Source organism: Hemiscyllium ocellatum, chromosome 24 (assembly GCF_020745735.1).
Source record: "Hemiscyllium ocellatum isolate sHemOce1 chromosome 24, sHemOce1.pat.X.cur, whole genome shotgun sequence".
Classification (NCBI taxonomy): Eukaryota; Metazoa; Chordata; class Chondrichthyes; order Orectolobiformes; family Hemiscylliidae; genus Hemiscyllium; species Hemiscyllium ocellatum.
In genome coordinates this window covers 30486901-30514760 of record NC_083424.1, presented here as the reverse complement: position 1 = coordinate 30514760, position 27860 = coordinate 30486901, and the positions used below count along the sequence as shown (strand labels likewise).

Genomic DNA, 27860 nt, shown 5'->3' with positions numbered 1-27860 from the left:
TTAACAGATTGGTATCCTACTCATGGAAGTTCAGAAAAATGAGCGGTGATCTCATTGAGCCATGTAGGATTCTTAAGGGGCTTGAAAAATGTGGTGCTGGAAAACACAGCAGGCCAGGTAGCATCCAAGGAGCAGGAGAATCGACGTTTCGGGCATAAGCCCTTCTTCAGGAAACCATGGGGTTTGACTAGATAAGTGCTGAGAGGATGTTTCCCCTAATTGGGGAGTCTAGCACAGTCAGCATTGGCTCAGAATTAAGAGCCACCAATTTCAGATTGAGATGAGAAGCTTCATTTCTCAGAGAATTGAGAGTGTTTGGAATTTGTTGACACAGAGCGTTGTGAGAGTACAGTCCTTGTATACTTTTAATGCTGAGATAGGTACATTTGTGATCAATAGGGGAATCAAAGATTATGGGGAAAGGGCAGAAAAAGTGATGGGAGGAGAGTTACATGAGCCATGATCCGAGTAAATAGTGGTGCAGGCTTGAAGTACCAAACAAACCTACTCCTGTCCCTTTTTATTATGGTTGGAGACAGAGAAATGAGGAGAATGGAAAGGAAACTAAGTGTGAGGAGGTCTAGTCAAGGCAGTTGTGGGAGCTGGTGAGCTTCTGATGGATATTCTTAGGCAGCCTGTCCTCAGAAATAGTACCCTTGGTTTTTTTGTTACACTATTGAGGCGTGGCAGGGACCTTGGGACCAAGGAGTGGATGACTTCATCCAGCGTTCTATAGGTGCAGAAGCCTGTCAGTCACTCGAGAGGCGTTTGTGAGTGGTGGCTATTTCAGATAGGGGTGGGACTACATCGGTCACCGGTATCCGTTGGTCGGAGAACCTATCATTCAGCGGGATATGGGCGGAGCCTCGGTTTTGGGCGGGCGTAGCTTCAGTGTCCTAGTTCTATTGGATAACGAGGCTGTCAATTATAGTGTAAGGTAGCCGCCGACAACGGTTCGGGGCGGGTCCGTTATGGTTAGTGGGTTGTTATTGGCCAAGGGGGCTGTCCTTCAACGCTGCGTGGGCGGGGTTTCTGTCTGGGGATTCGTTCGCCTCAGGAGCCGGCCATCGGGAGTGAGTGAAGGCAACATGTCGCTGCCGGATCTCTCCTCCCTCAGCCTGCAGGAGCTGAACGAACTGCTGGAGGATGAGGAGAAGCTGAGTAAGATGGCGGAGGGGATGGAAGAGGTGAGTGTCTGCGGGGCTGGGGGTTGAGGAGGGGAGTGATTCGGCGTTGGGAAAGTTGTCTATCTCCCTCCCTCCTTGTCTGTGTGAGTGAAAGGGAGAGGGAGAGGGAACAATGGAGTGAAGGCAGGACAGGGGATGGGGGCAGCAGCAGCAGCCTGTGATGTGGGCATGGTCCTACCCAGAGCTGGGCCCCCTCAGCCATGGAAACCCTGACGTTTCAACGCCTGGCTGAGCTGAGGCTCCTCTGTGTAAACATAGGAATCACTGGAGCCCTGGTATGGTACTGTACTCCAGGCTGCTGCTGTGGAGACCCCATTTCCAGCAGGGTCTAATCTCAGGGACCCGCTTCAAGGCGTGTTGCCTCTTTATTGTAAACCCTTAAATACCCACTGTAAGTTACAAGGCTGCAGAGACTTGCAATCAGGAGACTGGAACTCAGGAAGGAGTCTGAGCTTTCACCTGAACTTTGCACAGATCTCTCTCTCTCTCTCTCTCTTTATAGAGTAAAGAAATGTACAGGACAGAAACAGACTCTTCAGTCCAAAGCATCCATACCAACCAGATATCCTAACCTAATCTAGTCCCATTTGCCAGCACTTGACCCATATTCCTGTAAACCCTTCCTATTCATACACCCATCCAGATGCTTTTTAACTATTGTAATTGTACCAGCCTCCACTTCTTCCCTCTTGACTTTCCTACTTCTATGTGTCTGCTCTTAGAACAGTTGTAGTCCAGAAGGAGATCATCCAGCATGTTGTGCCTCTGCCAGCCTGCTGCAAGAGCAGTTCCAGCTAGACCCACGATCTTGTGCTTTCTCTAGAAGTGTTTGTCCAATTTCAGTCTGAAAGTTAATATGGATTTTTCCTTCACTGCACTTAGGCAGCGCATTCTGGATAGTTGTGGAAAATATATTTAAGTTCCTTACGTTCTTGTTGCTGCTTTTGTCAATTGGCCTGAATCCTGTTGTTTGTCCTTTCACAGGGAGCAATTGCCTGTTGGCTCAATCCCTCTTGTTTTTATTAAATCTCTTCAGCTTGGAATTACCATTTTTTGTATCAATTCTAATAACAAATGTAGTTATCTTTAAAAATGTTTTTTATTTGAAAACAAATGCTTAAAATGTTGAGCAGTTAAGTTGCGCCCCAAACTCGTAAGCTGAGTCAAAAAAATAAGGTGCAGTAGATGCATGTGATCATTTGTTTTCCAAGTCTCATGATCCTGATTGTCTTCCAGAGCCCAAAATGGACATTTTTGGGTGTGAATATTTGTATACTGCCTGTCAATCATATAAAAATTTGGAAGCTACTGGTTTAGCCAGCATCTCCGATTGATGTTGTATGCATCTCCCAACAGAGATTTCTGATGGGAAACAAAGGTGCTTTTGCTTATGGCTGAAAATAATGGTATCTTTGAAAATATCCAAAAGAATAGAGTCATAGAGATGTACAGCATGGAAACAAACCCTTTTGGTCCAACTTGTCCATGCTGACCAGATATCCTAACCTAATCTAGTGTCATTTACCAGCACTCAGCTCATATCCTGCTAAACCATTCGTATTCACGTACCCATCCAGATGCCTTTTAAATGTTGTATTTGTATCAGCCTCCAGTATCACTTCCTCTGGCAGCTCATGATACACACAGACACACTTGTCCCCGCTCATCTTAAACCTATGCCCCCTGGTTCTGGACACTCCCACCCCAGATTAATACCTTGATCTAGATAGCTCAGTACCCAACTGTGTAATATATATTCAGGTTTTTTGTTTTTAGAGAGGTTTTATTTGTGAATTTCTGCAACATCAAAAATACTCGTGTTTGAGATTTGTTCAGTTGTTGCCTCCTTGAGAAATTTACACTCAAGTGTGTAGTGCTCTTGGAAACTGAATGAGAAGGTTGAGTGAAAAATACTTGTTTCTAAGCGAATGCTAACCTTAAAATCTATTACATAAAAATTTGCTTCTATTTGAAGCAAGCTATTTTCTACTGTTTTTAAAGTAAAACAGTATTTTAAACATGAGATTGAATTTTGTATCCCACACAAATTACATATTTGTTAGCATATGGTCACTATGAAATAGCTTTTGGAGTATTCAAACTCACAGTATGTTTCCACTTGTTATTTTGGGGGGTGGATATTGTCAGGCAGGGACCCTGAGTCACAGACAAGAGAAGAGATCAGGTTGGCAGAAGGAATTATGTAATTCTTGAAGTTGCGATTTGACAAGTGCAATGGCTTGCACCATTGCTTTTTTTGTCTTGAATATTAAATGTAAGTCTCCTTTCCCAAAGGGAAATGGGAAGTGTGATGAGACGTTTATAGAATGTTTAATTGCTTTTCTTTTCACAAAAATAGTTTTGCAAAACTTTTGTTTGTTTTGTTTTTCAAATCCAAAAACTAGAGCTATTTTAGAACAAAAAGGGTTCTTTTATAAGTTGTCAGCCTATTGATATTGCAAGAGTGGGCAGAGGTCCCTGTGGAGTATAAACACTAGTATTGAGCTGATTTGGTTTGATTCTGACAAGTAAGTACTTTTGTAATAAATTATCCTCCAGTAAGATTATTACTGAACCAAATCAACCATAAGTTGAAGAAATTATTAATGTTGCATTTTATATCTGGATTATAATAATAATCCCTTTTTTTTTATATAATGGTCCCAGTTAGTCATAGACTGAAAATGTATTGCTGGAAAAGCACAGCAGGTCAGGCAGCATCCAAGGAGCAGGAGAATCGATGTTTCGGGCATGAGCCCTTCTTCAGGAATCATGTTAGTCATAGAGATGTACAACACAGAAGCAGACCCTTTGGTCCAACTGGTTCATGTCAACCAGATATCCTAAATAAATCTAGTCCCATTTGCCAACATTTGGCTCATATCCCTCCAAACCCTTCCTATTCGCATACCCATCCAGATGCTGTTTAAATGTTATAATTGTACTAGCCTCCAACACTTCCTCTGGCAGCACTACCCTTTGCATGTAAATGTTGTCCCTCAGATCCCTTTTAAACCTTTCCCCTCTCACCTTTAGCCCATCCCTTCTACTTTTGAACTTCCCTACTGCAGGTCAAAGGCCTTGTTATTCACTCTACCCATGCCCCATATGACTTTGTAAATAAGACCCGTGTGAAAACCTCTCTGGCTATGTTGAGGGCGTCTTGAAACCCGCTGTACAAAGAACCTCCAGCTTCTGTCGTGATATCATGGATTTCCTACAGAAACTCAACACCCACCGACCAATTAAACTACATCATCATCTATAAGGTCACCTCAGGGAAATTAGTCCTAACCTATTCAGCCTCTCCCTATAGCTCAAACCGTTCAATCACGGCAACATCCTTGTAAATCTTTTCTGCACCCTTTCAAGGTTTACATCTTTCTAACAACATCGGGGATGGGAATTTCAAGCAGTATTCCAAAAGTGACCTACCAAACTCCTGTACAGCCGCAACATGACATCCCAACTCTTATTCTCAAATTATAATAAATTATCCTCCAGTAAGATTATTAAAGGCGAGCATACCAAATACTGCCTTCGCTATCCTGTCTGCATGGGACTCTGCTTTCATGAAACTATAAACCTCCCTCCAAAGTGTCTTTGTTTAGAATCACTCCCCATGATCTTACCTTAAGTGTATAAAGCCCTACCCTGATTTGACTCTGTCATGGCCCAAGCTTGTATCAAGAGAGATTATTCATCCTGGAATATGTTATGTAATTCATGGTCAAAATCACATGACGTCAGGTTACCGTCCAACAGGTTTATTTAAAAACACTAGCACCTGAAGAAGAAGCAAGGTCCAAAAGTTTGTGTTTTAAAATAAACCTGTTAGATTATAACCAGGTGTTGTGCTTTTTGACCTTGTCTAACCCAGTCCACCACTGGCACTTCGACGTCATATATGATTCATGTGATATCAAGCTTGATTTAAACTCCAATCTTAAGCCTGATTCCCAATTTAAAAGTAAATGACTGTATTTGTATCATGAATGTAATGCCTATAGCTGAGCTATCAGTTGGCTTCACTCTTATTTTTGAAACTGTTTAGTTAGACTTTCTCAGGGCAAACTGAATAATAGAATTTTAACCAGTTAGTCAGTTTTACTCACCAGTAAATTCATAGAAATATGTTTAGTCAAAATTCATACTTAAATCGCACCTCTAGCAATAAAACTGTCAGGGCAATTCACAGGAGTGTTGTCAGGACATTTGACACCAGGCCACGCAAATCGAGGTATGTTTTTAAGGTGTGTCTTAAAGAGGAGAGGTGGTGAAAGAGAGGTTGAGTAAATGCACCAATATTTACTTATGCTTCCTGGATGCATTTTTGCAAGTAAGCTGCTTTGGAGCTTCTTTGATTGTAGAACAATGAATTTATAAGATTAGAATATGATTTGATATCTATTGTCACTTATTAATGCTTGGTATTCCAAATATAACTTCCAACTTTCAATTGATTTGAATCAATACATGTTTTTTCCACATTCCTAATTGCTTAAGTACAATTTTAAAAATCCTACTTGGCGAAGCACTGTGGCTCTATCAATATTGCCACTGTTTAGTATTTGTGGTTGGAATGAATATATAAATGTTGTATTTTGTCAAAATTTGAACTCTTATTAACAGGAATTTCCTCAGCAAGAAGTGCTTTACACTTTTGTTGGAAGAAATTTGCACCTACCTACATTGTACTTTGGAAATTCTGAGTTATTTGCATTGTTTGCATATTACATCTACGAAACACCTAATCTATTCATTAATGTAGTTTTGCCTAAACATGAAATACCAGTGAACACCAGTTTCTTGTGTTAATTCCAGTTATGAATGGATATAATGCCTGTCCAAACATGCAAATGTAGTACCAAACCTGAATCATTGTGGTTGAGGAATTTGAGCCTTGGAACATGCCCCAGACCTTTCATTAGTGTTTTTCTTAGCAATGTGTTGTTAAGCTCTCTGGGACCTTTACATTTTCACGTGTTCTTTACTGCTGAAAACGTTCCAGAATTACACATTTCTTAAATCATGCACGTGTACAGTACATGATTTAGAGGTATAGAGTTGAAAAGCAGGCCACCCTCTATGTAAAAGTTATACCAGAAGGACAGGGCACTGGAGAAGATTTAAAAAAAGATCCTTGAGGATGAAACCAAAAGTTAGAATTTACTCGAGGGTTGATATAACTGAGAGGTCTTTAAAAATTAAAAATCAAAAAAAAATTAAGTGCGGTCAGTGTAAATGTGCAGAAAGTGTTTCTACATAGAGTCCAAAACTCATAGTTATATGGCTGGTCACTGTTTCTGTACTGTAGATTCTACATAACTATGTAAATTATGGTTTCAGTACGTGAAATTAATTTCCATAACATCAATAAGGTATAAAGAAAGTTAGTGTATGATCTGCATATGTCTTTCTGATTAGTTTTGCTGAATTTGTGCTTGCATTGTACTGACTATTTGAATAAGGTCAGGAAATTTTGGCTTGAGTTGCTGGTCGCAGGAACACAATAGGTTTTTATGTAGTATTGGTGCAAGTTAGCTGGAACAAGTTCCAGATGAATCCTTCTGTTTATTTAACTACACATTGACCTCTTTATATTTCTTTAAGCCTTTTTTGATAGCATCTTTCCAAAGCAAAGCCATAGTATGCTTTCGAAATGGGAAGAGTAAGAATTTGCAGTTCTAAGGTTAAGCTTCTGATTTGAGGCATATGTTTGAGGAATTTGGCTAAATTAAATCACAAAATTTGTGGGCGGCACGGTGGCACAGTGGTCAGCACTGCTGCCTCACAGCGCCTGTAGACCCGGGTTCAATTCCCGACTCAGGCGACTGACTGTGTGGAGTTTGCACATTCTCCCCGTGTCTGCGTGGGTTTCCTCCGGGTGCTCCGGTTTCCTCCCACAGTCCAAAGATGTGCGGGTCAGGTGAATTGGCCAAGCTAAATTGCCTGTAGTGTTAGGTAAGGGGTAAATGTAGGGGTATGGGTGGGTTGCGCTTCGGCGGGTCGGTGTGGACTTGTTGGGCCGAAGGGCCTGTTTCCACACTGTAAGTCTAATCTAAAAAAAAAACAACATTCTACTAAAACTCAATCAAACTGAAGAGCCCAAATCGACTGTAAAAGGAATGCATTTCAGATTTGTCAAATACCTGATCTGGTTAGCATTGTTGCGTACTCTGAACTGAGATGGTTGATTATCTTGGGGAAACCGTCACTTTCAAACCATAGTGTAAGGATGCTGAGTTCTTTCACCCTTTTACGGGTCATTGTGTTAACCTGCTGATTAGAAAAGCAAGGCATGTAGATGCTGGAGAATTGAGACAAGCGCAGAAACTGCTGGATAAATTCTCACATTCTGGATATCTGTGGAGAGAGAAACAGTAAATATTTCAAGTCCAGTATGACAGTTCTTCAAAATTGAAGTCATGCAGCACGGAACTGCACCCTTCGATGCTGCCAGACATGCTGAGTTTCTCCAGCATTGTCTGATAACCTCTGGAGTGATTACTCAAGGGGGGCATTGTTTTCATTATTCAGTTGTATTTTATACCCAAGAACTCACCAATGTAGGTTTACATTTGTATTTCAAGCTTTAAATCAGTTTGCTACATCTTATTTCTTAAAATAAGATGCTTTATCCTTTTATTAATAATCAGCATATTTCCAATAACATTGAAGTTGAATTAGAGAAATCTGTAGGCTATCTTAATAGGTTCAAGTTTGGCCTGTTAGAAATTTGAATATGTTGCAGGATCGTAAAATCTTTGAGTGCAGGAGGGCACTGGAAAATGAGAGTACAAGTAAGGTTAAATCAGTTTTAGTTTGTTTCTTTAACCTTTTTTTATTTTTTATGAAGAATAAGAATTTGTCTTTTTGGTTTTTCACTTTAGAGCCTGGAGTTTAATGACTCCCTTTTAAATGCAGTTGAGCTTGGAACTGTCACTACAGTATATGTTTTCAATATCTGGATCAGTGGTGCTGGAAGAGCACAGCAGTTCAGGCAGCATTCACGAGCAGCGAAATCCTCGTATGTTTTCAATATTGCTGGCAATGTGTGGATATTTGGCTTTGGCTATTTGAACTTGTTCAATAGCTAAATAATTAACAGGTGATATGAAAGCTGTAGCTGCTGGAAAATAACAGCTGGATAAAATAGATTCAATGAAAATTTAATATTAATTAAAAGCTCCTGTTTTTCCTCATCTGGGTATATAAAAGTGGTTTTGGCAAATGAATGGTAAGCAAATACTGCTCTTAAAAGCGGAAGGCAGTTGTAATTAAAAATGACCAGAAGTTAGAATTATTCCAACAAATTAATAAATCCGAAGTAAACCCATTTTGGAAATTTCTAATTGCAATATGCAAAATATCTTGTCTTTAATTTTTAATTGTGGAGTATCCTGCTTGTCCAGATTCACCATGAAACATTACATTGCTGTTTGTACAGGAATGGGAGAGACAAACAGCTATTCATTTCACAGTTAAGGCAAGGGTAAATTGGAGATTTTCAATATTCACAATAGAAATAACTGTGAAAGAAGATAGTTCAGCTTTGAGAAAGTTTATTTGTACAAGATTGCAACCTGGTGATACCTTGACTTTTTAAATCATCCTGTTTGGAGGTGTTATGAGACAGCTACGTGGCCATCACATTGAGGTGGAACATGAAGGTGTCTTTCCTGTTTGTGGCATCCAAACAGCAGCTAGTTTTGACTGGAGTGCAGATTGGTTTGCACTTTGCCCAAGTAAACGTTCCTCATTGTGAAGTTAATTGATGATTATTATCAGGGGGAATCATTCAATACTAATGTGCAACAATTCTATTCTTGCTGTACAATGAGAGCTAGAAATTCTTCAGTTTCTTTGGCACGGAGTCTAATTATAGTTTCCCCACAGGAACCTGGTTACGCTTAGTTGACTCAGTGCAGATAAGAATTTGAGCCAATATGCTTGAAGAAATTTGTCATCTTTATTTTTCAAGCAAACAGCGTTCTCCTGGTGGCTTTTGTCAAACGCACCAAAATGTTTTGCAAAATGTTCTGCAAAATCTTCTATGTTTAATGTTAACTGCACCAAACCTAGCACTTGTAAGGAAAACACCTGTCATCTAGGGCAGTTTTAATTCAGTTGTTCTTGACATGTGAGTGTTGGCATTTATACCATAATTATCTTTGAGAAGGTGATGTCACCTTCTTGAATGATTGCAGTCTATTTTCTGCACATCACTCACAGCACTGTTGGGAAGGCAATTCTAGGATTTTGGCACAGCATTAAGAAATGGTCTTATAGTTATAAGTCGGTCATGTGTGACTTGGGGAAACTTTTTTTTAGACTCCCTACAGTGTGGAAGCCATGTGGACTGTGAGAGGAAACCTGAGCACTCGGAGGAAACCCACGCAGATACTGGGAGAATGTGCAAACTCCACACAGATAGTCGCCCAAGGCTGGGATCGAACCTGGGACCTTGGTGCTGTGAGGCAGCAGTGCTAACCACTGAGCCACTTGTAGGTGGTGTTCCCATGTGCTAGGTGCCCTGTCCTTCTAAGTGGTGGAAATGATTTAGTTAATTATGGCATTGTATTTCTTAGATGGTGGTCTGCTACTGTAATGGAGTGTTGGAGGGAAGGATATCTTTAAGATGGTATATGTGTTGCCACTCAACCAGGCTGCCTAAATGTTGTTGGAACTGCACTAATCCATGCGATGGAGAGTGTTTCATTCAACTCCTGAGTTACGTGTTGTAGATGGTGAGCAGGCTTTTGGCAGTCAGCAATGAATTAATCACCACAGAACTGCCAGCCTCTGACCTATTAACAACCAGAGTATTGATGTGTCTGTATTAAAACAAAGAACTGTATATGCTGGAAATCTGAAACATAATTTGCTGGTGAAACTCAAGGTCTAGTAGCATCTGTTTAGAGAGAAAGCAGAGTTAACATTAATTCTGTTTTCTCTCCACAGATGTTGCCAGACCTGCTGTGTTTCTCCAGCAGTTTCTGTTTTTACTCTATATGTCTAGTTAAGTTTCTGGTCAGTGGTAACAAACATTCTCTCTAAGCTACTCTGAGTCCACACATGGCAAACATGTTCAGGAAGTCATTTTCACACATAGACCTTGAAGGTTTGTTCAGAAGAAAATAAATCAAGTAGTAACCCTTGTAAGTTAGAGAGTAGCCAGCATTGATAATATCTTTGAATGTCAAGGGAAGGTGATCATCTGTTCTCTTTTTCTGCTGGGCATTGCCCACTACATGTGCAGCACAAATATTACTTATCAGCTGAAGCCTGGATGATGTAAACTGCTACATGTGATGTGGTGTATCTGAGAAGTGAGTGGATTAGTGCAGTTCCAACAACACTTAGGCTACCTGTTTGAGTGGCAACACATACCATCTTAAGGATATTCTTCCCTCCAACACTCATTTGCAAACATCCTGACTTTTGAACTTGTGCTGAGACATAGGTCTTTGGAGCAGCTGAAGATTTTTCTCTGTAGGGCACCACGCTGAGGAACACGAGCAGAAATATCATGTATTTGGATGATTAGCCTCCAATAACATCAGTCAACTTTCTTTGTGGTAGATATGAGTCCACGCAGGAGAGTGCTTTTCTCTCCAATCCCCAATGACTCTAGTTTTACTAGACTTATTGATCACACATTTTGTCAAATGTGCCTTGACATCAAAGGCATTCTCTATCAGTTTGACTCTGTCATGGTCTTGCTTACCTTTTGGACCAACATTAGAGTGAGGTCAGAAGTTGAACAGCCCTGGTGAAACCCAGACTGAAACTTTGAATAACTGCATTTGATTGCACTTTAATTATATTTTGCATCAAGTTTTGTTATTTAGAATAGACTATAATTGGTTAAATGACTCTATAGTATCATATATACAATTGGATGTTTATCTGAACATTCCTATTCCCATTCCACTTTAAAGTAAGTTTCCATGTTCTATTAGAGTTTTGAATATCAAAGTGTCAGCCACTGTTGCAGTATGTGTTTGTAAGACTAGGGTTGTTATGGAGCTGTTCATTGCTGCAAGTAACATAAGTTTACTGGCTGGTAACCACTGATTTAAATTTTAAATAAGACTAGGACTTATTATGATTTGAAATTAGCCAAAAATGGCTGAACATTTACTTCCTTGTACTTTCTAAATTCCAAAAGTATTGAAATGCAGGCAGTCTATGGGAAAAGCCTCACCTGGTTTAATTACCTTGGAGTGAATTGAGATCTCCTTACTATATTAGCGAATTATCAACTGGATATGCAACTGGTACAGATGTACTCACTTGGGCAATGGGGCTCTGGCTTGAAAGGAATTCGACCAGGCATCATCAAGCCATACCCTTTCACCTAGAATCCACTATGTCACAATTATCTTTTGGATTAGCTGGCTAAATAGTGAGGCAGTATGTTACAAGTCTTTGGGTTTTTAAGAACCCATTTTCTCTGCAAACTGGCAGAACTAAGTGCCATATTGAAGAAGCAAGATCCAGTGTAGATGTCTTGCATGTGTACTCACAACCCAATAGTCTGTCCCCAGAAACGCAAATAAATCTTTAAACTACCTCTTTAAACCCAGAAGAATCAATGAAGCCAAGTTACCATCCTTCAAGAGCTGATACCATTAATATTGTAGGCTTTAATTTACTTAATTTATCCTCTCTCTCTCTAACGTATTTGTGCATGTGAACTTTGAACAATTGGTGTGTTTTTATTATTTTACGTCAATGAGATTAAGTGCAATTAATTCTGTCTTTGAAACTCAAGGGACACAAGTTGCTAGACACTTGAATTGGATATTTTTTTTTGTTAAACTGTCACAGTCCATAAAGGAATGTATACAGAGGAGTGCACTCCAACACCTCATTTCAGATCGGCCATTAGGCATTGAATGGTGGAGCAGGCTTGAGGGGCTGAATGGCCTGTTCCTAATTCTGTGTTCCTACCTGAATCATAATACTATCTTCTAAAATCAAATATACATTCCATCATTAGATAAGACAATTTTCAAGCTAGGCACATCAGTGTTGCAGTGAGATAACTAAGTATTTCAAGTGGAGTTTTCGATTACTTGTTGATTTCCACAATTAAGATGTAAATTTTTTTGGAGTTGGAACAGGATGTACTAAATTATTACTTTGTAGCTTGCTTAGTAATTAAAATTACATGCTTATTAGACTGTAGATGCGTTTACTCTTGGGCACATGAGCCACTTAAATAAATATTATACTAGGCACAGATATCGTGTGAGCTTTGTTTAGTTTTTTTTAAAAAAAACTTGAAGGCAAAGTAATTCTGTCTTTGTTGCCTAAAGGTAAGTAGAAAATTAATATTTGATGTAAAATTCAACCCAAACATATTTAGGATAAAATGCCCAAGTGGACATAATTCAGACAGCTTTTTACCATGCCTTTTTTTGTACTGTTTCACATGCTTCTGAGTAAGCTCAATGTTACTGTTTAACTGAACCGAATATCAAAACAAACTGTTGGGCTACAACATTTTTTCCTGACCCTTAAGTATCATCAATTTTCCTGGGGGAAAGAATTGAGATTGGGATATCCATACAATTTAACCTAAGCGCATAGTATGACATTTGGTTATAATTGTCTATTTGGTGGTATATACAGTGATAAGACCGAGCCCTCTAACTGCAGAAGAATTATGATGACAAAAAGTAAAACTGGGAGATGTTTGTTACCACTACTTGATGCCATGAAACCAGAGGTAGAACAACACATCCCATTAAGTTGATGCTTCAATCATTCAATTCAGTGGTGATTCCTACAGCTTCAACCTGCTAAGAAAAACTGGAAAGAAAAACAAGTATTTTTTTGACACATTGATTGCTTGATGGAGTGAATTAGGAATGAAAGAATAAATGAACCAAATTTGGGACTGAACATTTCACTATTTCTTTACAGGCTTTTTGTATAACTTCTTACTCAAAATCTGTTAACCCATCTGTTAGAATTCAGCTACTGTGAGCTTTGCAAAAATAATTCCAATTGTTTGCAGAAATTAGCAGCTGATGTGATTTTCGAGTACAAATTTAGATTATTGCAGGCTATTGTAAGCGTCGGTCTTTAAAGAAAAAAAACATTGTGCCATGGACAGGAAAATCCAAGAAATGGGAAACAATGGATACAGCAGAATTTGATGTAATTGAAATAAAAGCAATTAAAAGTATCACCGATTTACTTGACTAACAAAGGCAAAAATGTTACTTTGCAAAGATTTACTAATTCTCCAAATGCAATATGAAATTGAAGATTTTCTTTTGTTTTTCAGGTACGGAATATACAGCCAAATAAAGATATGAGCCTTGCTAGCAATCGTAGTCTAGCAGAACAGAATCTGGAATATCACCCTAAATTGGACTCTTTGAAAATCCAGTTAACTAGGAAATATCAAGAACTACAGACGCTATTTGAAGCATATCAAATGAGGAAGTCAAAATTAGGTAATCTATTCTGTCTCCTATTGCACAGAGTACGCATTGTTTTGAACTTCTGAATCTTTTGTTTCTATTGTTTTATATGTAGATACCCATCATGCATTTCTCATGAGACCAGCATTTCGTAATAGAGTCAAAGAAGTCTACAGCATGGAAACAGTCCCTTTGGCCAAACTTATCCATGTTGCCCAATTTTCACAATTAAACTAGTCCCATTTGCCTGTGTTAGGTCCATATCCTTTCAATTCCTGATGAAGGGCTTTTGCCCGAAATGTCGATTTTTTTTTTCCCTGCTGCCTGACCTGCTTTACTTTTCAAGCACCACACTCTCGACTCTAATCTCCAGCATCTGCTGTCCTCTCTTTCGCCTCCCCCTCTATCTATCCCATCCCTGTACTAAATGGTTCTTAAATGATGAAATTGAATTTTCATCTGTCACCACCTCTGGCAGCCTATTCCAGACACTCGCCACATTTGTGTGAAAGAATTGCACCTCTGGACCCTTCTGTATCTTTCCCCTCTCACTTTAAACCTATATCCCTCTAGTTTTAGACTTCCCTACCATGGAGAAAAGTTGTTGGCTATCTACCTTTATCTTTGCCTCACGATTTTATAGATCTCTGTAAGGTCACCCTTCAGTCTCATATGCTGATGGGAAAAAAGTCTGAGCTGATCCATCCTCTCCTTACAACTCAAACCTTCCAGATCAGGTAGCATCTTTGTAAGTATTTTCTGCACTCTTTCTAGTTGAAGCATATCCTTTCTATAGTAGGGTGATCAGAACTGCATGCAGTAATCCAAATGTGGTCTAATCCACATCTTGTACGGCTGCAACAAGATGTCCCAACTCCTTTTCTCATTTCTCTGATTGATGAAAGCAAGTGTGCCAAATAAACAGTGTCAATCGCTATACGTCATTTGCCATTATAATATATTCTTTGTTGAATGCTGTTTAACAATGTCTTCTCATGTCTCTTGAACAGTGCCACTGGAGTTTGTGCATTGTTGGAAAAACATTATTATGCATAACCAGGCTAAGCTAGCAGTGATTTGCATTTCAAATCAAAAGTATGCTAATTTAAAAGAAATGACAAATTCCTTGCAAAGAAAATCTTAACAGGTACATTTGAATCCTACTCCCTCACCTTTGTTTTCCCTAACAATATCACAGAACCAAATTTTCAGGCAATAATTTGATATGTTAATCCAATGATTTTGATTGAATTGTTGTGGTTTTCGAGGAGAGTGTTAAATTTCAGATTTTTTTTCAATCTGTGCTGTACCTTTCTTTGGCTTCTTTCTCTAAATTAATATTTTTTTTGGAGTGAAACGTACATCTTGGATTCGAGTTGTGAGAAGTCTGTGTGTTTGTTGCTTTGCAGTGTGTTGAAAACCAAAAATGAAGACTTAAGAACTGGGGCAGTCATTGCTCTTGTTCAGTCTTTGTTCATTTATTTGTCTTTATAATTGTTTTCTAATGGAGACAAAGGGAGGTGGGAGATGAAGTTGTGAAAAGGGCATAAGGAAGCCATGAGGCCGTATAGATGGGCTAAATGATTGGGCATAAATTTGGCAAATAGAGTATAATGTCGAAAAATATGAAATTATCTATTTATGCAGGAATAATGATAAAATATCTTATCTAAACCATAACATTACAGAGCTCTAAATGGCAAGAGGTTTTGAGTACCCAAGTACATGTATTGCTAAATGTTATTATGCAGTTACAGCAGATAATTAGGAAAACTAATAAAATTATAGTCTATTGCAAGGGAATTTAAATACAAAAGCAGGGAGGTAATGCTTCAGGTACACAGGGCATTGGTAAGCCCATCTGGAATGCTGTATGGCATTGGTGTCCTTAATTAAGGAAGAATGCAAATGTATTGGTTAATGTGTTGAGAAGATTTGCTAGACTAATACCTAACTGAGTGGGTTGTCTTGTGAGGAAATGTGAAACAGGCTAGGTTTGTATCCGCTGGAAATTAGAGTAAGCAGCAACCTAACTTGAAACATGCAAGATTGTGACACATCTTGACAGGAGTGATGTGGAGTGGGTGGTTCTTATTGGAGGAGAATGTAGAATGCTGTTCTAGATTGCCATTTCAAAATAAAGCATCTCCCATTTAAGACAGATGAAAAGAATTGCTTTCTGAGGAATGATTCCTTTAAAAGACACTGGAAGTGCAGTCTGAACCTTCTTAAGGCAGAGGTAGTTAATTGTTGAGAAACAAATGGATTAACTATTATAAGGGAGAGGTGGGAATGTGAATTTGAGGTTACAATCCATCATCGTGATCTTATTAAATGGTGGAGCAGGCTTTTCGTTTTGATTCACATTCTTATTGAACGTTTTTCGATTTCTGTCTCTTCTCCCTGCTTTTGTTGGTTCAATATTGTTGAGCACGAGGTATCATTTTCAGAATAGGAATTGTCTAAGTTACATCTAATAGATATGTTGTGAAGAGACAGAGGCAGGGATTAAGATTTTAATGCATCCCTGCCACTTTGTGTCTCTTCACAATGATGTCATTATTAGTAAACAGTATGTATAGGTAAACAGTGTATATAAATAGCATCATATATGTTAAATGGAGGAAGTTAACTGCATTGATTTATTTCTAACACACCTAGTTATGAAGAAGGAAAATGTTATTATGATCCTTCGCTCACGAGGGGGCATTCTGATGATTGCCCAGAATTTATGAAATGGCAACAGTGGCTCCCTGACCCACCAGTGCTGAATTTGTCAACTTTTGATTATATGCAGCAGAGAATATAGTAATGACTTTGAGTCTCACAGCTCAGAAACAGACCGATCGGTCCAAGTCATCCACGACAATCAGGCATCCCAGTCTGACCTATCTCCGTTTGCCAGCATTTGGCCCATATCCCTCTAAACCCTTCCTCTTCATACACCCATCCAGATGCCTTTTAAATGTTGCAGTTGTACCTGTCTCCTCCACTTCCTCTGGCACCTCATTCCATACATACACCATTCTTGGCCTGAAAAAGTTACCTCTGCTCCTTTTTTTTAATATATCTTTCTCCTCTTGCCTTATACCTATGCCTTCTAGTTCTGGACTCCCTCACCCGAGGAAGATGTTATGTTATCTTATCTATCTATGTCACTCATGATTTTATAAACCTCTATAAGGTCATTCCTGAGCCTCCAATGCTCCAGGGAAGATGGCCCAGTTTATAAAGCCTCTCCCTATAGCTCAAATCCTCCAGTCCCTGCAACATCTTTGTAAATGTTTTCTGCATCCTGTCAATTTTAAAGGTATTCCTGCTATAGAAGGACAACCAAAATTGAATTCACTATTCTAAAAATGGCCTCAACAACTTCCTGTACAGCTGCAACAAGGCATCCCAACTCCTATACTCAATGCACTGATCAGTGAAGACCAATGAAGACTTAGACATCACTGCCATCGCATCTCTCTGTAGCAACAGGAAAAAAACCAAAAGCGCTGAATTTTTTTCCCCCAAATCAGTTCACCTCCGTATACTATAGTGAAAGAAACCACTTTACATAATGATTGGACAAATGCATGTGAGGTATATCCGATATAAGACTTTAATGCTTGGGATTTGCTCCAAAATCATTTGGCATTGTTTAGATACTTCAGAAATATATGCAAGTCTGTTTCATTTAAAACGTGGAAAACATAACATAAATCAAAGCAACTAACAAGTTACTGAATGTTGTATAAATGAGCAAATAACATATAGTGATAATAGCAAACTTCCCTAGTGGCCAGATGCATGTGTGCCACAATTGGCTGGTTTAATCGCCATATGCATGGAGCCTCTGGTAATGTTCCAAAGGAAATATGAAATATCCTGTATGTTCAGAATGCTGTTAGACTTTAAAATGGACTGTATTGACTGATGGCAGAAAAAAAGTTGAGTTACCATAAATGCAGGTGTGCTTTCATGCTATTACAGATTGTATTGTTTTATTGAGGCCTTTCAGTCTGTGGAACTAAGGCAGAATGATGCAAGGAAAATGAAATATATGTAACACAAATATTGTGTAATTAAATAAAACGTAACCAATTTTTGAGTATACATGTAATATTCATAGACAGAACTTTTGATTTCCAGAAACATTTGATCAGGATAAGGTACCACATAACTATTACATTAAAAGCTTCGAATTAAAGGCAAATTATTAAGCAGGTTGGAAGTTTAATAGCGATAATGGGTGTGTACTCAAAGGAGTTGCTTTCTACACAAGAATGTGTGTTGGGATCTACACTTTTAATGACAGTTGAAACAAAGTGCCATAAAGCCAGGTTTGCAGGTGACGCACAGCAATTATAAGTAAAAGGAAGTAGCTTAGAATTACAAGGAGATTTCAGGGGCAAAGCTGTGGTCATGTATGAAGAGGATTTGTAATAGGTACTTTAGCTGCGCAAATAGATAAAAACGTTTATGGTGCAGTTTTCATCATGGAAACATGAGTGCAGGGTGACAAATGATGAGAACTAACATTCAGAGGTGTTCATTAATTTAGTAGGGCAGAGGAAAAGGGGGGGTAAGAAAGATAGGAGGGCATTGTTAGCAAAGGAGAAATCAATGCAATAGTAAGAAACAATATTGGCTTGGAAAATTATGGTGTTGAATCTTTATGGTTAGAGTTAAAATACATCGAGGTATAAACTTTTGTTTGGTGTCTACAAGCTCCCAATAGTAGTGCAGAGATGAGGGAAAGCATGAAACAAGAAAATGAGAAATAATAGGGTACATCTGCGATCATAAGATTTTTAATTTACAAATACATAGAGCAAACCAGACTAATAATATTGTGGAGGAGGATTTTCTGGAGTGTGAATGTGACAGTTTTCAGGGCAATATGTTGAGGAACCAAGCAGAAAGTAGGCTATTCTAGACTGGCGGCTGGAGTAATTAGTCATTTCTTATTCCAGTCTTGTATATATTTATGATACTGATGAAAGAACTAAAAGTAATATTTTCAAATTTGCACGTGGTACTAAACTTGGCAGTACGATGATCTACGAAGAGGATAAGGAGATGTTTGTGGTTTGGACAAGTTGAGTGAGTTGGCAAACACATGGGTGAAGTTATAATATGAAGTTATCGATTTTGGTAGCAAAAATAGATTGATATTAATGACAAGTTGCAAAGGTGGAGATGCACTGAGCCTTGTCTCCTTGGTACTCTAGTTGTTGAAAGCAAGCGTGTTGGTGCAACTGGCAATAAGAAAGACAAATGGTATGTTTGCCACAAAATGAGAGGATTCAAGTACAGGAGCGGGAATTTCTCGCTGTAATTGTACAGGGCCTTGCTAACCACACACACGCACACGCGCACACACACTCACCACCCCCCTGCCAAGAAAAAAGTGCTTACTGCACTTTCACAGGGCTTTCTTCACATAAAAGAAAGCGAAGCCGTGAAAATCTTTACCTTGGAAGGCCAAGTTGCTGAATGTGGTCAAGAAAGTGATTGAAAGTTCTTTAGATTTTAAAGGCATCGAGAGGTGTGGGGTGAAAGTGGAAATGTAGTATTGAGATCGAGGATCAGCTGTGATCACACTGAAGGGTGGAACAAACTCAAACGGTCAATGCTTCTCCCACGTTTCCATGTGAGATGATCCATTTTTGCTTCAAAAAGGATACTTTTGAGCAACTAAGTGGTGAAAACCTAGAGCAGTGAGAACCCACGTTACTAAAATGCAGCAGTCAGGTGAAATAGATAATCTAATATGTAAATGGAATGTTGACCTTTATAACTTGGGGACTGGAATGTAAAAGAGAGGAAGTTTTACTACAAAGTTCAAACCCCCGCATAGACCACAATATGGAGTATGCTGTACAGTTCTCAGGCACTTCGCCTTTTGATATATTGCCCTTGGAAAAGAGTGCTATGCAGATTGACCAAAATTTTACCAGCACTCCAACGATTTATATTAAGGAGATGCTGTATACTTTAGCTCTGTTATTTTATATTCCTGCTTAAAAAGCTTGAACAAGAGCAGTTATTGATTTTGTTATATGAACAGATGGTTTACTTCCGCTGCCCAGATGCTGCCTGACCTGTTGATTATTGCCAGCAATTTTTCCTCTTTGGCATCTGGAAAGTTGACAAGTGATTGTCTTAAAATTTTAAATGTTGTAAGGAATAGGTAAAACAAACTGGGTAAGGGAATCTAGGAAAGCAGGCTTTAACTTCGGAGACGGACCATTCAGGACATGAATTAGTGCTCCATGAAAAAGGTGCTGGTCATGTGGAACCTGTTTTTTTACCCCTCAAAATAGATTCCAACTCCATTAATTTTAAATCTGAGATCAGTGGACTTTTGCTGGACATGGGTATAAAAGGACATGGAGTCAAAATGCAGATCAGTAGTTGATGATTAAATGCAGGATAGGCTTGGATTGAATGAATAAACTGTTTCCACTATGATCTACAAGCATGATTTTAATTTTCCTGAATGATGTGATTTTTTTTTAAAAAGCAGTAACTATAATGTGCTAATCCAGCAAATACACAATAACGATTGATTATATTTTTAAAAATCCTTTGGGTTTCACAAAACACAGCAATAGAGAAATTGTGTGGGAAGTATAGTGTGATGAAAATAATATCCCCATTCCCAGCCTACTTCTTGTCATTCACCTGATTGAGGTTATAATAATGCAGAGTTGTATTTTATCATGCCAGATAGGAGAACGCAGATAGGGATCTCATTAGAAACATGTTCATTGATGTATTTCATGCAAGACAAAACCAAGTTGTTGGTTTACACTTGACCTTGTCTCACTTGAATGTTTATTAACTACTTGTTGAAAAGAATACTGCATACATGATCAACATATCCACCATACAAAACATGCAGTCCTTTTGTTATCATCTTTTAATCAACATACCATTTAACTAGCAACTGAGCAGTGTACAATTGAGTTCCGTATATAGACGCAACCTATCCAACTCTTGTTGGCACCCTTCTGTTTATGAGAGATAATGGCACAGCAAATAGTCCACTCTGGGTGTCATCGTATGGTGTACCTTTTGATAGCTGAAAAGACTAATTCTTGAGAGTCTGGTTATGCAACAAAATGCAAACTGTGTCCTAGATGACGTTTACGTTCTTGGAAGTATCTAAATCTGAACTAGACCATCAAACTATTTGTTGCTGCAAGATTATCTTCTAACCATACATTCACTCTATCACCTAACCTGCCAATGTCCACTTACTTTACATTATCTGACTCCAGCTCTGCATCAGTCCATCTGCTGACTCTGACAGCCATGCCTTTTATTACCTCGACTTAAGTACAGGAGACTTGTTTCCCATCTTCCTACATAACCTTGGTACACATCCAATATTTCTGGGGTTGACATCTCCAACCCCACTGTATCCGAATCTGAGACAATATCTACTGTAAAATCTGTATTTGTTTTTGTAGATTTGTCTTAAAGCATTTTAAATAATGAATTCTCTTTTTGAATTCAATAAGGCACCTCACAAAAGGTTAAATCCTAAGCTAAGAGCCTGCAGTGTTGGAGATTATATATTGGTATGGATAGAGAATGGCTAATGGGCAGGAAACAGTAAGTGGGTACAGGGGTGTCTTTTTCAGATTGGTGACCTGTGGCCAGTGGGGTTCTGCTGGGATCGGTGCTGAGACTGCAACTGATCTTAATGACTTGGAGGAAGGAAGCCAGATTTACAAAAATAGATGGAAATGCAGGGTTGTGAGAGGGAAACAAATGGTTTACAGACAAAAATTGATAGGTTGAGTAAGTTGACAAACGGAACATAATTTGGGAAAATGCAAAATTTATATTGGAAGGGAGAGCAAAAGAACAGTACCATTTAAATGGAGAAAAACTGCAACACAAAGGGTCTTAGGGCATAAAACACAAAAGGTTAGCCCACAGTGCAGCAGATAATTAGGAAGGCTAATGGAATGTTGGCCCTTATTTCAAATGAGTTGGAGGATAAGAGTAGGGAAGTCTTACTGCAGCTGTACAAGTCACACGTGGAGTACCGTGAGCAATTTTGGTACCCTTATTTAAAGAAATACATCATTTTCTTTGGAGGCAGTTCAGAGAAAAATCACTTGCATGCCCCTTGGTGTGGAGGGATTGTCTTAGGAGCCAAGGCTAAACAGGTTGGGATGGAATTTAACTTGTTGGAATTTAGATGAATGAGATGTGGTCTCATTGAAACAATTCAGATTCTTAAGCAGTTTGACTGACCTGATATTACCCTTATTAAAGTAATATCTAACCATCTTGATGACTATATCCATGATGAACTTTTATTCCTTTGCCTCTGCAGCCTTTGTCACAGTTGACTACACTATTCTCCGCTGCCTTTACTCTGTTCAGCAGGGTGGAACTGCTTTCGCTTGTCTGTGTTTTGACAAATGGAACAAAGCTGCGGAATTGCTTGTAATATCTGCTCAGACTTATGTTGTTACCGCTGGTATCCCCATTAATCTCTATTTGGCTCCCTTTTTATTGCTGTCATGCATGCTGCCTGTCCCTGGACATTAGCATCCTAAAACTTGACAGGTCTCCAATGTACACAGCCAGCATTCAACTCTAGCTCTTATCATCTTTCTGGATCCCATTGCTTTATGATTTGTCACACCTTGTCTGATGTCATAATATTGGATGAACAGAACATTTCTTTAACTAAATATTGGAATGACTGCTGCTATTGCCTTTGGCCCAAACTCTCCTGGTAATCATCTGAACCTGAACCATACCATGCAGTCTTGTTATGTCTGACTACAAGATAAGCTTACAACCATGGATTCACTCAATCACTAGTGTTGACTACATGTAGCTCAATAATATTATCTGACTTCAACTCTACAACATTGTTTTCTGCCATTGATACTCTCAACCATGCCTTTTTGCTTGAAGACTTGATAAATACTCTATTGGCTTGCTTCCTATCTTCCATCCTGTATAACTTTGCACGTGCAAAGTTTGGTTGTCCATATCTTAACTACCTATCCAATGAACCTTACACCCTTGCTGACCTCTGTCTCCAAGTCCGACAGCTCCTAAACTTTTACATTCCTGCCTCACCCCTTTCTCTGTCTAACCTCTAGCCAAGCAAGCCGTTGGGACTTCTGTTCTTTTCAGTCTGGTCTCTTGCACCTTCCTAATTTTAAGTATTTCATCATTAGTAGGTGAGCTTTCAGCTGCTAAATGCCTTGTTCTGGAATTTTCTCAACTTCTGCTCCCTCATATTAAAACAGTTATACCTCCATAATTCCTTTCCTCTTTTAATAGGTTCTTGAAGGCCACTCTCTTTAGTCAATGCCAAAAGCTTGGTCTGTCTTGTGTAGCTCAGTGTCAGGAAGGATTTGCTGACATCTTGCTACGGTAAAGGCAATATCAATACATTTCCAATGATCTCTTTTTTTTAGAAAAGAGAATCCTGTTTTACCATTGATTTAGCATTTTTCTAATTTTACAGAGCTTCTGTGCTCAAAGTAGTTTTGTCTTTTAATGTACATTACCTCAGGCTGCCACCAAATTGTTTCAGTTTTTAATTTGTTAATTTGTAAAATGCACAAGCTGGTTATCACAGTTGCTGCTCTGCATTGACACTGACTTCCTTTTAAAATGTTTCAAACAATCTTCCAACTGCAACAAAGTAAAGGGATTGTAGATAATTGGAATCTAAATCACTGTATGGCATAAAACTTGGTGATGCAGAACAGCAATCTCCTTAATGGGAGGGGAGATAAAGGAAACAATTGTTCAGCAGTCAGTGGGTATTCATAGCCCTTCACTACTCAAGCTGGATACGTGCCTAGTTGCTGCAGTTTTCCAGGCTCTACGCTGCTTTTGACTGTTGTTTCCATGAAGATATCATGTATTTCTAAAGGGCATCTTGAATATTTTTCCATTCCACTTCTGGTCTGATTTGAAGCCTCTTGCTAGCAGCTAATTGGCCAAAGAAGATTTTTGTGCCTTAGCAGTAGATCTATCATATTGAAATTAGCAAGGCCAGAAGAAATAATTGGTTGGTTGAACTATATTCAAATTTTGTCCCAGCATTGAACTCTACCTAATTTTGCATAAAATAACTGAACTAATGAGAGCTTTTAGTATCACATGCGTGTAGTTAATGGCAGTTTCCTCAGGAGTATTTTTTGTTCATTCTTGTAAGCATTTGAACAAAACAAAAATTTGAGAATATGTAGTATGAACTAGTCAAATTTTACACTATAAATCTTTTATTACTGTGGTGAAAGTAAAGGTAACCAAGCAATGAGCAGGTTACAAGATTTTAAAAAAATACACAAACCTTTACACCTGTCAAGCACAACATTAAATACAGAAATGTAACCCGTTGCAATATCTCAGCTTGATATGGTGATACGGATCAAGAAAGGTTTGATCACCTATGTGTAAAGATTGCTATCAAGATAGCCATAATTAATCCTGGTGTACTGTACTTGAGTTAATTGGCCAGAGCTCCCATTCCTACTCACATTGGCAGGATTATGCTCAGCTACAACACCCAACTTGCAGACAAACTGGCTTCTGCTATCCCAGCAACGAGTCACCATCAAATAAAAGCAAAGTAGCTGATGTAAAAATCAAAGATCGAATTTCTTTCATTAGCAAAAGTTTATTTACAAACTAAAATCCTGTTGCCAAGTGCCAAGTATAATCATTCTAAATTAAATATAAAAATGCAAAAGAAAAAGTTGGAATTTTGTAGATTAGCATAATTTTGCATTTTTGTGTCTAGAGATCAAAGTTTACCAGTTTAGGGTTAGTTCATTGTGCAGATTAAATCTGTAATTTTATTTCTTAATTTAGTCAGTCATTTTGAGTTCTGTTAGTGGCCATTGTGAATTCCATTGGAAGTCAACTCATGAAGTTTGGAAGTAAAGGAATGGCGAAGTGTGTTCAAACTTAATCATGCAAGGTATCTAACTGTAGTTATTAAGATCAAGCAAAAAGAAGTTTTTAAAGACCTGAGGAAAATAGTGCGGATGCTAGAAACCTGAAATAGAAAATCTAGGCACAAGGGCCTCAGATTGTGATATCAACCCTTTCTTTCAGATGCTACCTCATCTGAGTATTTCTGGTATTTTATGTTTTTGTTTTCATAATACTTTTATAGCATTAGTTGGTTTTGAAATGAAATGGAAACTTAATTGTTTTCAATACATTTCTGCATTTGTTCATGCTGACCACCAATTGAAGCAAAGGGAAATGTGCTGCGTTGGATCTATTAGGAGGTGACTGGCAGTGGCCCAAGATCACAACGCAGCAGTGATCAACAACATCCCAGGCATGGGAGAACTAAACTGGCAATCAGTTTTTCAGCAAATGCAAACAAATAACAAAATTGAGATTTCCCAAGTGTTTAACATTTGGTATGGAAAATACATAATTTATCCTGATTTGATTTGACAGCCTCTGTGACACACAAGTATCCTTTTAAAAGGAAAGCAAGTGGTATTTCATCTCACTGGTCCTATTAATAAAGATTACATAGTATGGAGCCTTAACAATACTTGACAATTTCTGCTAAGCTAACTGATCTAAATTATGGTGTGAGAAATGTTTCCATGGTAACTGGAAAATGTGAGACTTTTACTGAACTGCAACCACTGTGGCGATACTAATTTTATTTTTGTTGGAAGGTCTAACCTTGAGGTTAGAAACTGTTGCTAATCCAAGGTAAGTGGGATGGCTTAAAGAAAGGTTACAGGTTTAACCGTCTGTGCTAGGGTAGACCGTAGCGGTGGGGCAGCTACAATTGCTGACTGCACCCTGAGCAGCAGGAAAGAACCTTGGCCAGGAATGTTTAGCTGTTGATCGCTATAAGACCATAAGACACAGGAGTGGAAGTAAGGCCATTCGGCCCATCGAGTCCACTCTGCCATTCAATCATGGTTGATGGGCATTTCAACTCCACTTAGCCGCATTCTCCCCGTAGCCCTTAATTCCTTGTGACATCAAGAATTTATCAATCTCTGCCTTGAAGACATTTTAGCGTCCCGGCCTCCACTACACTCTGCGGCAATGAATTCCACAGGCCCGCCACTTTCTGGCTGAAGAAATGTCTTCGCATTTCTGTTCTGAATTTACCCCCTCTCATTCTCAGGCTGTGTCCACGGGTCCTAGTCTCTTCACCTAACAAAAACAATTTCCTAGCGTCCACCCTTTCCAAGCTATGTATTATCTTGTAAGTTTCTATGCAGTAACCCATGTTGGAATTGTGCATTGTAGGTGCAAGTTGCAGACACTATTAGGTTATCCCAATGATGCCCATGCATTGGACTAACCTGCTGCCTGTTAAGGCTGCTATGTGAATAATGTCCTGTTTTGGCAAGACTAATTACTAATAGAATCCATTGTGAACCACAGGAATATTTTCTTACTTACAGAATTATTTGCAGAGCTATCAAGTTGTTAATCATGCAAGCTGATCGTGTTTCATAATCACCATCAAATTTGGGAAGGCAGCAACATCTTTTATTGAAGTAGAATTGTTTTGCAAGCTGATCAAATTAGGTTCATAGCATTTGAGTTGTTGATCCACAGCTGTTTTTGGAGTCACATCTGCTACCTCCAGCTTGTTGGTATGGAGGACTATTGAGATTAATATGGGCTTGGAAGATTGGTAATTTGCAAATGTGTAAGTGGAAGTAAAACTTGACATGCAAGCAAAGAGAAAGGTTAATAAAAAAGAATCATTTAGAAGAAGTAACCAGGATTAGATGCAGCTTGTTTGACTTGTAGCAAACAAGAAAAAAATCAACAGGTTATAGGCAATTTAAAAAAAGGAAATTATTTTGAGTGCACTTTTTTTGAGACCATTGTCCAAACTGTGGTGTTCAGTATTACCCAAGATTATTACATTAGTACAGGAACAGTGTTGACAGTCTCTAGTATTACTTAGTGCTGATGAAAAACTCTCTAGAATCATGTGCATCTGAATCTACCTCTTACCAATTCACCAACAGAGGTGACAGCTGCTAGTGGGGAAAGAGATTAATTTACAAGCAACATACTTTTATTAACTGTTGAGGTAATGACAAGTGCTAGCTCTAATCCTTCAAAGACATTGGAGCAAAGCAAGTTTTCTTTCAAATGTAATAAAATGTCGTTTGGTTTTCAGTTTAGTTATTTGAAACCAGATTAGTGGTAATCAGTGAAGTGAGATCAATTTGAAAGAACTAATATTTGCTGTTGAGCCTGCTTGCCTTTTTATAAAATAAAAAAACGCAACAAAGTATTTTCCACTTTTTTATGCCTAGATTTCCATTCACTGCCTCTTGTTGAAAGGTGGGTGATCTACTTCCAAGGATGCTTTTGCTGTCCCTTCAACTACTGTCCCTTTGAATAATGCTACCTTGTTACCACCTTATCACAATAGTGTAACTAAAATTGAAACTTTCTGGGGAAACATTGGCATGAATTTGCCTCATCAAAGTGCTGTGTAGTCTGTATTCCAACATGTGTAGGTTATGCAAACCTCTCCCTTCACGTTGCAAGGTGGATGCGTATTCCAATACATCTGATTCAAAAGTTTTTGGCAATATTTATCAGTCAGAGCATTTGACTTTGTTTCCAACTGTGGAGGTCAGGCTGAGCAAGATGTTTATAGTGTATCTTGTTTAGATTAAACTTGTACTAGCCAGGAGAAAAGGTCTGATATAGCTGTTAGTGCTACTTCTCACTAAACAGTTGAGTATTATTTTTAACCTGTTAATTTATTGGACTTGCAACTAGCTGCATTCAGAAGTTCAAACTGCAATTACATACAAGAAAACACCACTTTTGAAGCATGTTAGCGGTTTTGTTTTAGACTTTAATTTTCCAATGACTTCAAATTAACCTCTTGAATGCAACATGATTCCTGCTGAGGGCAGGAAAATACGCCCACTTTTACAAACACATTATTTCCAACAAAAAAAAACTGAAAATTGTCTAGATTAAAAATAACTTGATAGTCCTGTCTGTTTGAGCTGCTTTTTAACCACTTCACTTCTTGTAGCTGTTTGTTTTAACTCCACACTCATGTTCCATTTTGAAATTATTCTTAAAAACTACACTTAATCTCAACTTCCTGTGTACAGTGCCATAAGAGATTGACTGACTAAGACGAATTTGCATAAGACAATAGTCAAACCACAATTGCACTGTACAATTTTTGTCATACCAGAGGAGGTGATTG

At 38.5% G+C, this 27860-nt stretch overlaps 1 protein-coding gene across 1 annotated transcript in view; it reads left to right on the top strand.

Annotated features, from left to right (window-relative positions):
- Positions 1-1046: 1046 nt before the first annotated feature.
- LOC132827351 (vacuolar protein sorting-associated protein 37B-like) overlaps positions 1047-27860 on the top strand; it is a 37985-nt gene continuing 11171 nt past the window's right edge. The window contains exons 1-2 of the mRNA XM_060844005.1: positions 1047-1187; positions 13492-13663. Of these exons, the coding sequence (XP_060699988.1) occupies positions 1089-1187; positions 13492-13663 (271 nt within the window). The 5' untranslated portion in view covers positions 1047-1088. The remainder of the gene's footprint in view (positions 1188-13491; positions 13664-27860) is intronic.